Source organism: Saimiri boliviensis, chromosome 3, assembly GCF_048565385.1.
Source record: "Saimiri boliviensis isolate mSaiBol1 chromosome 3, mSaiBol1.pri, whole genome shotgun sequence".
In the NCBI taxonomy this organism is placed as follows: domain Eukaryota; kingdom Metazoa; phylum Chordata; class Mammalia; order Primates; family Cebidae; genus Saimiri; species Saimiri boliviensis.
The window spans coordinates 79,383,162-79,397,467 of record NC_133451.1 but is presented as its reverse complement, the minus strand read 5'-3'; the positions used below and the strand labels follow the sequence as shown (position 1 = coordinate 79,397,467).

The window sequence follows — 14,306 nt, the reverse complement described above, 5'->3', positions numbered from 1 at the left end:
TATATTATTTATGATTTATTTCATGGATGCATTCAACTATTTTTAAAAATATTATTTAAAGTTTGGCCTTTCCTGAAGTTTCTGATCTGTCTGGAATTATTTTTTTGTGTTCAACATGATGTAGGGATTGTCAAGAATGCTGGAAAGTCTGAGTTGTTACCCTACTTGCATGTTCGTAAGTTAGCCTTTGACAGTTTCATGGATATTAGCAGAAGATACGTGACTCCTGGGTCAGCTACTAGGGACTTTATTACTCAAAGCAATAGCAGCAGCTAGAATCTCAGAACTCACGTCATTTCCTTGGACCCCAATTTCCATTAGGTGATGTAGCAATTCAGGTGACCCCCAGCACCACAGTGGATTGCATTATTGAAGAGAAACCTCAAGCTAAGCAAACCTGAATCTTTTGTAACGGGCAGTACACATGCTTGACCTTTGCCCCAGATAGCCCCAGAGTCATCAGAGCTACTCTTCGCTCCAGAAGGAGATACTATCTCTATCTTTCAAGGTTGTCTGCTATAGAAACATACTTAGGAAGATAGTCTGGAACAAAGGCAGCTAGTGTTTCTGTTTGAAAAACATGGAAATATGAGAGGCCCATAGAGAATTGCCTTACAACAGGAATCTACTTCCTCCCCAACCACATATAGTGACCAATTGGGGCAAATCAGCATGATTTAATGCATAATTTCTTATTTCTTCAGATGTCTGCAATGCATAGTTTGACATAATCAGGTTTTATATATGTCTGTGTCTGTTCTGGGCTCTGTAGTCTATTAATTCATAGAGTATTACCGCATCCATTCCATATATATTTGCTTATCACACCTTTATAAATGTTGTTGATCTCTGGTAAAACAATTCCCTCCCTTGCCCTAGGCAAAGACCCACTTGTTCTTCAGGAATATCTTATATATTCTTATCCCTTCAGTCTTCCTTAAATTTAAAATATCTGCACAAGTTCCAATGCAAAACATTTCACCTTGTAAGTCAGACCCTACCGCTTGGATTATTTTGCTTCCTCCAGAAGTTTATTGAAAATGTCTTATAGTAAGCTTTATGCAGTGCCTCCAGTGTGACTTCCCACCATAGATAGGTCTAAATCTTGCTTCCTGTATGCTGCATGCTACCCTTTAAGAACTAAAGTTCTGAGTGGCTGGCAAGATAGCAGGCAAATAGTCTCTGTTTGAAGATGACATGATTGTATATTTAGAAAACCCCCATTATCTCAGCCCAGAATCTCCTTATGCTGATAAGCAACTTCAGCAAAGTCTCAGGATACAAAATCAATGTGCAAAAATCACAAGCATTCCTGTACACCAATATAAGACAAAAAGAAAACCAAATTATGAGTGAACTTCCATTGAAAATTGCTACAAAGAGAATAAAATACCTAGGAATACAATGTAAAGGAGAACTACCAACCACTGTTCAAGGAAATAAGGAAGACACAAACAAATGGAAAAACATTCCATGCTCATGAATAGTCAGAATCAATATCATGAAAATGGCCATACTCCCCAAAGTAATTTATAGATTCAATGCTATCCTCATCACACTAATTTCTTCACAGAATTAGAAAAAAAAAACTTTAAATTTCATATGGAACCTAAAAAGTGTCCATATAGCCAAGACAATCCCAAGCAAACAACAACAACAACAACAACAAAAAGTCACAAAGCTGGAGGCATCACACTACCTGACTTCGAACTATACTGCAAGCCTACAGCAACCAAAACAATATGGTACTGGTACTAAAATAGGTATATAGACCAATGGAACAGAACAGAGGCCTTAGAAATAATGCCACACATCTACAACCATCTGATCTTTGACAAACCTAACAAAAACAAGCAATTAGGAAAGGATTCCCTATCTAATAAATGGTGTTGGGAAAACTGGCTAGCCATATACAGAAAACTAAAACTGGACTCCTTCCCTTCACCTTACACAAAAATTAACTTAAGATGAATTAAAGACAAATGTAAGACCTAAAACCACAAAAACCCTAGAAGAAAACCTAGGCAATACCATTCAGGACATAGGCATGGACAAAGACTTCATGACTATGATCAGAGTGAACAGGCAACCTACAGAATGGGAGAAAATTTTTGCAACATATCCATCTGACAAAGGGCTAATATCTGGAATCTACAAAGAACTTAAACAAATTTACAAGAAAAAAATAATGCCCCAAAAACGTGGGCAAAGGATAGGAACACACATTTCTCAAAGAAGACATTTATGCATCCAACAAACATATGAAAAAAATTTCATCATCACTGGTCATTAGAGAAATGCAAATCAAAACCACAGTGAGATACCATCTCATGCCAGTTAGAATGGCAATCATTACAAAGTCTGGAAACAATAGATGCTGGAGAGGATATGGAGAATAGGAACAATTTTACACTGTTGGTGGGAGTGTAAATCAGTTCAACCATTGTGGAAGACAGTGTGGTGATTCCTCAAGGATCTAGAACCAAAAATATCAGAAAAACCATTATTCTCAGTAAACTAACACAGGAACAGAAAACCAAACACTGCATGTTGTCACTCATAAGTGAGAGCTGAACAATGAGAACATATGGACACAGGGAGGGGAACATCACACACTGGGCCTGTAGAGGGCTGGGGGACTAGGGGAGGGATAGCGTGAAGAGAAATACCCAGTGTACATGATGGGTTGATGGGTGCAGCAAAACACTATGGCACGTGTATACCTATGTAACAAACCTGCACATTCTGCAGATGTATCCCAGAACTTAAAGTATAATAATAAAAATGAACAAATAAAGTTCTAGTCATAAGACATCAGCAGTTGGTCTGGAACAAACAGCAGCTTCAGCTCATTTACTTCTCTGCATATATCCTTTCACATTGTTTTCACCTTTTCAGAACTTTTCATGCTTTTGTTTTCGACAGCTCAGCTATGTATTCTAAATGATGTTTTGTGGATTTTATGTAACATTTTTAGAAATTTTGCACTGATAGTAATTTTCAGGATACTTATCAATCCTATTGCCAGAAACCAAAGTCTCATATTGATAGTGTTTTTAAATGGTTTAATCTTACAGAATTGTGCATTTTGCACATAATAAACATTCAACAAAGTGCATTTAATTGAACTGAAAAAAATTTATTTGTGTTTCTCTGATGTTACTGTATCATTCACGTTACCAGTATCTAATTTGGTAATACTATCATTAGATGACTTTTTCCTCTTCTTAAAATTTTGCAAACTTAAAGAATATTTTGAACATGCAGAAAATCATATAATTGAATCTTTGCAATTCCCACCAAGATTAAATTCATGCTAATATGGTGCCTTATATTTTTTTACTTCACAGTTATATGTACTTAAAAATAACATTTAATCATTTTTGTATATTTTGTAATTTAAAAAATTTATGAGAATAAAGTATATTCTTTATGTCTGTTACAAACTGCTATTCTTCTCAGTCAACATCTTGTTTGAAAAATTTATCTATACTGATACACTAAGCTCTAATATAATTACTCCAAGCTCTATATAGAATTCTATTATAAATCATATTTTATTTAATAATGTTTTTATTCTACAATAAATATATATATATATATCCTACTGAGCATATGTTTGATGTTTTGTTTGTAAATTAAATTTTTAGAAATGAATATACATTATAATTGGATATATTTCACTTTAAATTATTAGGTATGTCCACTTTCTTATATCTAATCTTTATGAGTGTGATGGAATTGATTATTGTAAAAGATATGACATTTTAACCTTATTTCATTATTAAATACAATTTGTGAAAGGTATAGTATGGGTCAAGATAAGAATTATGCTAGAGATATGTTGTGCATGATACCTTGCATATAATTCAAATTGTGCCAAAATCTATATTGTTAAATAATGAAAAATTAGTGATTTGGAAACTTATGCTCCATTTTTTTCCCCTCTAGGTATTTATGAGCCTCCATTTCTTATACTACTGCAGTGAACCAACATTGGATGTGAAAATTGCCTTTTGTCAGGTGTGTGTTCCTTACAGGTAGAACAAGGTACAGTATATTCCCTTGTATTTCCACTTTGCCATTCCATTTGCATATACTCCGCACCAAAGTCAGCACTTATATTATATTAAAAATAGTTTCAGATCAGTGTCTGGCAAGATGCCAAATAGGAACAGCTCCAGTCTGTAGCTCCCAGTGAGATAAATGCAGAAAGCAGGTGATTTCTGTATTTCCAACTGAGGTACCCTGCTCATCTCATTGGGACTGGTTAGAGAGTGGGTGCAGCCCATGGAGGGTGAACCAAAGCAGTGTGGGGCATTGCTTCACCCAGGAAGTGCAAGGGATCAAGGAACTCCCTCCCCTACACAAGGGAAGCCATGAGGGACTGTGCCTTGCACTCCGCCTAGATACTACACCTTTCCCATGGTCTTCACAACCCACAGACCAGGAGGTTCCCTCAGGTGTCCAGAAAACCAGGGTCCTGGGTTTCATATATATGTGTGTGTATATATATATATATATATATATATATATATATACACACAATTGAGTTTTAGGTTTTGGGGTACATGTGAAGAACATGCAAGATTGTTGCATAGGCACATACATGGCAATGTGGTTTGCTACCTTCCTCCCCATCACCTATAGCTGGCATTTCTCCCCATGTTGTTCCTCCCTAACTCCCCACCCCCTGCTGTTTCTCCTGTAGTTCCCCCCTACAAACCCCAGTGTGTGATGCTCCCCTCCCTGTGTCCATGTGTTCACATTGTTCAACAACCACCTATGAGTGAGAACATGCGATGTTTGATTTTCTGTTCTTGTGTCAGTTTGCTGAGAATGATGGTTTCCAGGGACACAAACTCATTGTTTTTTATGGCTGCATAGTTTCCCTTGGTGTATATGTGCCACATTTTCCCTGTCCAGTCTATCATCGATTTGGGTTGGTTCCAAGTCTTTGCTATTGTAAACAGTGCTGCAATGAACATTCATGTGCATGTGTACTTACTGTAGAATGATTTATAATCCTTTGGGTATATATCCAGTAATGGGATTGCTGGGTCAAATGAAATTTCTATTTCTAGGTCCTTGAGGAGTCGCCACACTATCTTCCACAATGGTTGAACTAATTTACACTCCCACCAACAGTGTAAAAGTGTTCCTATTTCTTCACATCCTCTCCAGCATCTGTTGTCTCCAGATTTTTTAATGACTGCCATTCTAACTGGCATGAGATGATATCTCAATGTGGTTTTGATTTGCATTTCTCTAATGACCAGTGATGATGAGCATTTTTTCCTATGTTTGTTGGCCTCATGTATGTCTTCTCTTGTAAAGTATGTGTTCATATCCTTCACCCACTTTTGATTGGGCTTGTTTGTTTTTTTCCTGTAAATCTGTTTTAGTTCTTTGTAGATTCTGGATATTAGCCCTTTGTCAGGTGGGTAGATTGCAAAAATGTTTTCCCATTCTGTTGGTTGCCGATTCACTCTAATGACTGTTTCTTTTGCCGTGCAGAAGCTGTGGAGTTTGATTAGGTCCCATTTGTCTATTTTGGCTTTTGTTGCCAATGCTTTTGGTGTTTTAGCCATGAAGTCCTTGCCTATGCCTATGTTCTCAATGGTTTTGCCTAGATTTTCTTCTAGGGTTTTTATGGTGTTAGGTCTTATGTTTAAGTCTTTAATCCATCTGGAGTTAATTTTAGTGTAAGGTGTCAGGAAGGGGTCCAGTTTCTGCTTTCTGCATGTGGCTAGCCAGTTTTCCCAACACCATTTATTAAATAGGGAATCCTTTCCCCATTGCTTGTTTTTGTCAGGGTTGTCAAAGATCAGATGGTTGTAGAGGTGTGGCATTGCATCCAAGGCCTCTGTTCTGTTTCATTGGTCTATATGTCTGTTTTGGTACCAGTTCCATGCTGTTTTGATTACTGTAACCTGGTAGTACAGTTTGAAGTCCGGTAGTGTGATGCCTCCAGCTTTGTTCTTTTTGCTTTGAATTGACTTGGCTATGTGGGCTCTCTTTTGGTTCCATATGAAGTTTAAGGTGGTTTTTTCCAGTTCTGTGAAGGTCATTGGTAGCTTGATGGGGATAGCATTGAATCTATAAATTACTTTGGGCAGTATGGCCATTTTCACACGATATTGATTCTTTCTAATCATAAGCATGGAATGTTTCTCCATCTGTTTGTGTCCTCTCTTATTTCATTGAGCAGTGGTTTGTAGTTCTTGAAGAGGCCCGATACATTCTTTGTTGGTTGTATTCCTAAGTATTTTCTTCTCTTTGTAGCAATTGTGAATGGCAGTTCATTCCTGATTTGGCTCTCTTTAAGTCTGTTATTGGTGTATAGGAATGCTTGTGATTTTTGCACATTAATTTTGTATACTTAGACTTTGCTGAAGTTGCTTATCAGTTACAGGAGATTTTGGGCTGAGACCATGGGGTCTTCTAAATATACAATCATGTCGTCTGCAAATAGAGACAATTTGACTTCCTCCTTTCCTAATTTAATATGCTTTTTTTTCTTTCCTGATTGAATTGGCTAGAGCATCAAATACTATATTGAATAAGAGTGGTAAGAGAGGGCATCCTTGTCTAGTGCCAGATTTCAAAGGGAATGCTGCTAGTTTTTGCCCATTTGGTATTATATTTGCTGTGGGTTTGTCAGGGCCCTGGGTTTCAAGCACGAAACTGGGCGGCTGTTTGGGCAGACACCAAGATAGCTCCAGGATTTTTTTTCCATACCCCAATAATGCCTGGAATGCCAGCAAGACAGAACCATTCACTCCCCTTGAAAGAGGGCTCAAGCCAGGGAGCCAATTGGTCTAGCTCAGTGGATCTCATCTCATGGACCCCAGCAAGCTAAGATCTTCTAGCTTGAAATTCTCACCACCAGCACAGCAGTCTGAAGTCGACTTGGGACACTCAAGCTTGGTTGGAGTAGGGGCACCCACCATTACTGAGGTTTGAGTAGGCAGTTTCCCCTTCACAGTGTAAACAAAGCCACTAGGAAGTTAGAACTGGGAAGAACCCACTTATACTCAGCAAAGCCCCTGTAGCCAGACTGCCACTCTCCTCCTCTCTGGGCAAGGCATCTCTGAAAGAAAGGCAGCAACCCCAGTCTGGGGCTTATAGATAACACTACCATCTCCCTGGGACCAAGAACCTGGGACAAGGGGCAGCTGTGGGCACAGCCTCAGCAGACAGAAATATTCCTGTCTGCGAGCTCTGAAGAGAGCAGCAGAAGAATGAATGAAAAGGAATAAACAAAGCCTCCAAGAAATATGGGACTAGGTGAAAAGACCAAACCTACATTTGATTGATGTACCTGAAAGTGATGGGGAGAATGGAATTAAGTTGGAAAACACTTTTCAGGATATAGAACTTCCTCAACCTAGCAAGACAGGCCAACATTCAAATTCAGGAATTATAGAGAACACCACAAAGATACTCCTCAATAATAGCAACCCCAAGAAAGTTAATAATCAGATTCACCAAGGTTGAAATGAAGGAAAACATGTTAAGGGCAGCCAGAAAGTTTGGCTTACATGTAAAGAGAAGCTCATCAGACTAACGGCAGATCTCTTTGCAGAAACCTTACAAGTCAGAAGAGGGGGGCCAATATTCAACCTTAAATCTTAAAGAAAATAATTTTCAACCCAGAATTTCATATCTGTCAAACTAAGCTTCAAAAGTGAAGGAAAAATAAAATATTTTACAGACAAGGGAATGCTGAGAGAGTTTGTCACCACCAGACCCGCTTTTCAAGAGCTTCTGAAGGTAGCACTCAATACAGAAAGGATAAGCTGGTACCAGCCGCTGCAAAAAACATAAAAAATTATATATACCATCCACACTATTAAGAAAACTTATCAACCAACAAGCAAAATAACCAGCTAGTATCATAGTGACAGGATCAAATTCACACATAACAATATTAACCTTAAATGTAAGTGCGCTAAATGCCCTAGTTAAAAGTCACAGTCTGGCAAATTGGATAGAGTCAAGACCTATTGATGTGCTATATTCAGAAGACCCATCTCACATGAGCACTAGTTTGTAGTTCTCCTACAGTGAGATAGGTCTCCTGAATATAGAATATCTATCTATCTATCTATCTATCTATCTATCTATCTATCTATCAATCAATCTATCTATCTATCATCTATCCATCTATGTGTGTATATATATATGTATATATTCAGGAGAATATAGCACACACATGGGCTCAAAATAAAAAGATGGAGGAATGTTTACCAAGCAAATGGAAAGCAAATAATAATAATAATAATAATAATAATAATAATAAAAGCAGAGATTGCAATCCTAGTCTCTGATAAAACAGACTTTAAACCAACAAAGATCAAAAGAGAGAAAGAAGGGCATTACATAATGGTAAAGAGATCAATGCAACAAGAAGAGCTAACTATCCTAATTATATGTACACTTAATACAGGAGCACCCAGATTTATAAAGCAAGTTCTTTGAGACCTATAAAGAGACTTAGACACCTACACAATAATATTGGGAGACTTTAACACTCCACTCTCCATATTAGACAGATCAATGATACAGAAAATTAACAAAAATATTCAGGACTTGAACTCAGCTCTGGCCCAAGCAGATGTAATAGACATCTACAGAAGTCTCCACTCCAAATCCACAGAATTTACATTCTTCTCAGCACCCATCTCATTTATTCTAAAATTGAGCCACATAATTGGAAGTGAAATACTCCTTAGCAAATGCGAAAGAACAGAAATCATAACCAACAATCTGTCAGACCACAGTGCAATCAAGTTAGAACTCAGGATTAAGAAACTCACTCAAAACTGCACAACTACATGGAAACTGAACAACCTGCTCCTGAATGACTACTGGATAAACAATGAAATGAAGGCAGAAATGAAGATGTTCTTTGAAACCAATGAGAACAAAGACACACATACCAGCACACCTTTGGAATTTTGTCTTTGGTTCACACTGCTGTATAGCAACATTCACAATAGTATCTGACATAGGGTCGGTGGATTATGCAGTTCTTGTGATGCTATAAAGAAATACTTGAGGCTGGGTAATTTATAAAGAAAAGAGGTTTAACTGGCTCATGGTTCTGCAAATAGTACAAGAAATGTGGTGCAGGCAACTGCCTCTGGTGAGGGCCTCAGAAAGCTTATAATTATGGTAGAAAGCAAGGGAGGAGCAGGCATCTCACATGGCCAGAGTGGGAGGAAGAGAGAAAGGAGAGAAGGCACCACATATTTCCAAGCAACCAGATCTCAGGAGAACTCACTCACTATTATGAGGACAGTACTAAGCCATGAGGGATGCACCTCCAGACTCAAACACCTTCCACCAGGCCCCACCTCCAGCACTGGGGATTACATTTTAACATGAGATTTGAAGGAGACAAATATCCAAGCCATACCAGTAGACTCTCATCAAACATTTACACAATGAATAAATGAATTACAAATGTTTTGTTTATGTGATCAGTTGCAACGGTGATCCTGCTGTTGTGGAAAATGAGCAGGACTGAATTTCTAAGTTAAAAATCTGAGCCCTATCACTTGCAAGCTGTATGACTGCGAGCTATTTCCTTAGCCTTCATTATTCTAGCCATTTACTTGCCATGAACACTTAAAATAATACTAACCAAAACCAAAAAATCGAAGTTAATATTTTACGTATTTCAAGATTAAATCTAAACGTCAAAAAAATTTATCAGTTTACATAACCTTAAAATTTCAGCCATTTTTTAAAACATAGAAAGTCTTTGTGTAGGTTATAGTTATTTTTCAGTTCAACTTTCTACATTTGGGTGCAGATACAGAATGTTTATTTCTAATGAGAGTCCTTTTAAAGCAAAGGAATAAAAAGAAGTGAAGCATGAACTTTCTTAATGACTCTGGATTTTCCTGCTTACTATAAGCTTTGGATACATAGAAAATATGCATGCATATAACATTTTTTAAAAAATCTAGAAATATCATAGTAAGCAGATGTTTCCAGTTGTGACTGGGCATTTTATTTACTTCCCATGTGGAATTTTCTTTGATAATAACATTTATTTTTATTTTTTCTATAGCTCTGTGCTTCATTCACTTCTCCAGCAATTTAAAGAAAATAATGTATTTATTTTTAGAGACAGAAAGATCTATTGGGGTTTTCTTTCAAACTATGCTCCTTGGAAGTGTTTCATTTCCTGAGGCATCTCACAGATCCTTTATGTGCTATGGTGTTTAAGCTGATCACCAGCTTGGCTAAGGTTACTCTCAACATTTTGCCCAATAGACAGTACTCAAATATGTTAAATAACTTGTCAATAATTAATTAATGATTAACTATATCCAGAATTCCACTCTCTTGACCTTTGGGCTGTCAGTTTTTCAATTATGTCATATTTCTAAGTTTTTCATTATTATCTGTAAGAAACTAGAGAAATATAGAAAATAAAATTGTTGGATAGTATTTGTTAACAGAAAATATGTACATTATCTATAAAAGTTTTAACCTTAATTCTTAACTAAATTATTTAAAGAATTTGGGATTCACTGACTTTTTAAGTTACTCTATTATTTTTTTTTTTTTAACCCAACCAAGTAGCTTTTGAAGGCAAGAGGTTTCTTGTTATAGTCTGGGAGAAATTTTTCTTTGTAATGTTGGACAATAAAAGTATATTCTTTAGTTTGCACTGATTTAATTCAATAATTACAAAAATATAAACCTACAGGGAATTTAGAGTGTAAAAATTCTTGATTTTCTGGAGAAATAGGTAAATACTCTTAGCCCTCTTTTCTCAACTGAACAGAGGTATAGAACTGTTACATTTCACTCTATGAACTAAAAGAACTCAAGAAAGTATACTTTTTGGAACTCTGTTGTACGGGGATACAGTCACAGAGAAATAACATGTGTTGGAGCCCCCAGCCCTCACACACTCACTGTGTCTACAGCACCTACTGAATTCTTTGAGCATTTCCATTTAGTTTACAGATTTGTGTTTTTCCCACTCAATGGTACTATCTTAGGGTCAGGACCAGGACATCTTCCTCCTTAACTCCCAGCCCCAGAAGTTTATCTTACTCCAGTAAATATTCAATTAATACTTTTTGAATAAAAGAGGGAAAATGAAAACCCAGCAGAAAAACACTGTTTCCTAAGTAGAAATGTGTTTACTTGCTTTTCAAAATCAAATCAATTTCTCAACATCCTCACATCTTACAAGTATATATTAATAGATTTAATTATGTTTTGGTTATTTTCCTAATCATAAAGCAGTGTTAACTTAACATTTATCAACTTTTTGTCCTCTGTAAACATTTACCCATGATTTAGTTATGAATAATTTAAAATTATTTCCTGATTTTGAGAAGGCCTCTGACACAGAGGGTACAAATTAATTAATCAACAAATCATAAATTAAAGCAGCACTAGAAGTAACAGGGACTGAGGTAAGACTGGTCTTCCTTTTTTTTTTTTTATGACAGAGAAACTTCTTATGGCTCCTTATCTACTCATTGACTGATTGGTTATTCGTCTTACCATTCATTGATTGAACACATATTTTGAAGAGTTTTTGGTAATTTTTCCAATTTATTAGTATAATATTCTTCCCTTTAAAAAATAATTTAATTTACTTTTAAAAAATGGCACATAACAATCATACATGTTTATGGAGGTACATAGTGATGTTTTGATACATCAGGGTAATGTTACTCAGGGTAATTAACATATCCATCATCTCAAACATTTATCATTTCTTTGGGTTGGGAACATTCAATATCCTCCTTCTATTTGAAATTTATAATATAAACTACAGTTTCCCTACAGTGCTATAGAACACCATATTATATTCTTCCTATCTAGCTCTAATTTTATACCCTTTAATAAATCTCCTTTTTCCCCCCCAACCCTTACCTATCTCAGCCTCCAATATCCTCTGTTCTACTTTTTACTTCTATGAGATCAACTTGTTTTTAGCTTCTATATATAATGAGGACATGTGGTGTTTAACCTTCTTTCCTTGTCTTACTTCACTTGACGTAATATCTTCCAGTTCCATTCATGGTGCTGAGACTGACAGGATTTCATTTCTCTTTCATGGCTCAGTAATATTCCATTGAGTGTATATACCTCGTTTGCTTTATCTATTCATCTGTTGTTGGACACCTAAGGTTGATTCCATGTCTTGGCCATTGTGAATAGTGCAATAAACATGGGGGTACAGATGTCTCTTTGATATACTAATTTCATTTTTTTTTTTTTATGAATGCCCAGTAGTGGGATTGCTAGATCATATGGTAGTTCTATCTGTAGTTTGTTGAAGAACCTATTATACTGTTCTTCATAGTGGTTGTACTAGTTTACATTCCCACCAACAGTGTATAAAAACTCCCTTTCCTCCACATTCTCACCAACATTTATTTTTTTGTGTGCTTTTTATAATAGTCATCCTAACTGGGGTAGGATGACACATGTGGTTTTGAGTTGTAGTTCCCTGATGATTAGTGATGTTTGGTGATCTTTTAACATATTTGTTGGCCATTTGTAGGTCTTCTTTTGAGAAATGTCTGTTCAGATAATTTGTCTATTTTATAATCCAGATTTGTTGTTGTTGAGAGATTTCAGCTCCTTGTATATTTTGGATATTAATTCCTGTTGGAATGAATAGTTTGAAAATATTTTCTCCCATTCTCTAGGTTGTATTTTCACTTGGTTGATTGTTTCCTTTGCTGTGCATAAGCTTTTCAGTTCGACAAAATCCAATTTTTTTTTTTTTTCTTTTTTAGTTTTGTTGTCTCTGCTTTTGAGGTCTAGTTTCATAAAACTCTTTGTCCAGAACAGTGTCCCAAAGCATATTCCCTATCTTTTCTTCTAGTAATTTTATAGTTTCAGGTCTTACATTTAAGTATTTAATCTATCTTGAGTTGTATTTTGTGTATTGTGAGAGATAAAGGTTTAGTTTAGTTCTTCTGCATATGGGTAACTATTTTTTTCGCAGCATCATTTATTGAAGAAGGTTTTCCTTCCCCAGTATATGTTCTTGGTACCTTTGTCAAAAGGCAGTTGGCTGTAGATATGCAAATTAATTTCTGTTTTTTCTAATTTGCTCTGTTGGTCTATGTGTATACCATGCTGTTTTGGTTACTATAGCCTTGCAGTACATTTTGAAGTCTGGTGGTGAAATACCTGTAGCTTTGTTCTTTTTGTTTAGGATTGTTTTGGCTATTTGGGGTCTTTTGTGGTTCCATACAAATTTTTGGATTTTTTTTTCCTGGGATAAATATCATTGGTATTTTGGTAGGCATTTCATTGAATGTGTAGGTTGCTTTGGTTAGTATGGTCATTTAACAATATTAAGTCTTCTGATCCATGAGCATGAGATATCTTTTCATTTGTATCCTTTTCAATTTCTTTTGTCAGTGTTTTATCATTTTTCTTGTGCAAAACTTTCATCTCCTTGGTTAAATTTATTCCTAGGTATTTAATTTTTTTGTGTATACTATTGTAAATGGAATTGACTTCTTGATTTCTTTTTTAGCTAGTTTGTTGTTCATGTGTAGAAATGCTACTTATTTTTGTTTGTTGATTTTGCATTCTATGATTTTACTGATTTTGTTTATTAGTTCTAAAAGTTTTTTGGTAGAGTCTTTAGGATTTTCTATATATGAGATCATGTCATCTGCAAACAGACAATTTGACTTCTTCCTTTCCACTTTGGATACCCTTTACTTATTTCTCATGTCTAATTACTATAACTAGTTCTTCCAGTACAATGTTGAGTAATAGTGGAAAGTGTGGGCATCCTCTTCTTGTTCCACTTCTTAGATGAGAAGCTTAAAGCTATTTAGTATGATGTTAACTGTGGGTTTTTCATAAATGGCCTTTGTTGCAAGACATCTTACTGAGTACCTATAATATGTACTTGTAATTTGTATAATGGAAACTACAGCATGATGCAGTTATTCCACTAAAAAACATGCTGTTTACTCTCAATTATGGTAGGGAGTGGTTGGGCTTATAAACATTAAAAAAACCTACTCTTTAGAGTTCAAGACCTCAGAGATAAGCAATAACAAGTCACAAAACAACCAACTAACCAAAACCCCTCACTACTTATTGAATACTTACTGTGTATGAAAAATTTATTAAAGTTTTACTTCACTTTATCTTTACAATACCACTTAAACGACATTTAACTGAGAACAAAAATCTAAATGCAAAGGATCCTAGGATACTATTGGACCAGTCAGGGAAAAAGGTTTTTACACAAATTCCAAAATGTGGTTGTGGTATTTATGGTCCAA

The 14,306-nt window shown here is 35.8% G+C and overlaps 1 protein-coding gene across 9 annotated transcripts in view; it reads left to right on the top strand.

The window, feature by feature from the left end:
* Positions 1–14,306, top strand: part of MAPK10 (mitogen-activated protein kinase 10) — a 342,297-nt gene that overhangs the window by 172,045 nt on the left and 155,946 nt on the right. For 7 of the 9 annotated variants that reach the window (XM_074396395.1, XM_010334763.3, XM_010334764.3 and 4 more), the window contains one exon: positions 3,952–4,023. In XM_074396395.1, the coding sequence (XP_074252496.1) occupies positions 3,958–4,023 (66 nt within the window). In that variant the 5' untranslated portion in view covers positions 3,952–3,957. Of the gene's footprint in view, positions 1–3,951; positions 4,051–14,306 lie in introns of all 9 variants that reach the window. The other 2 variants (XM_010334767.3, XM_074396397.1) reach the window with 1 other exon arrangement.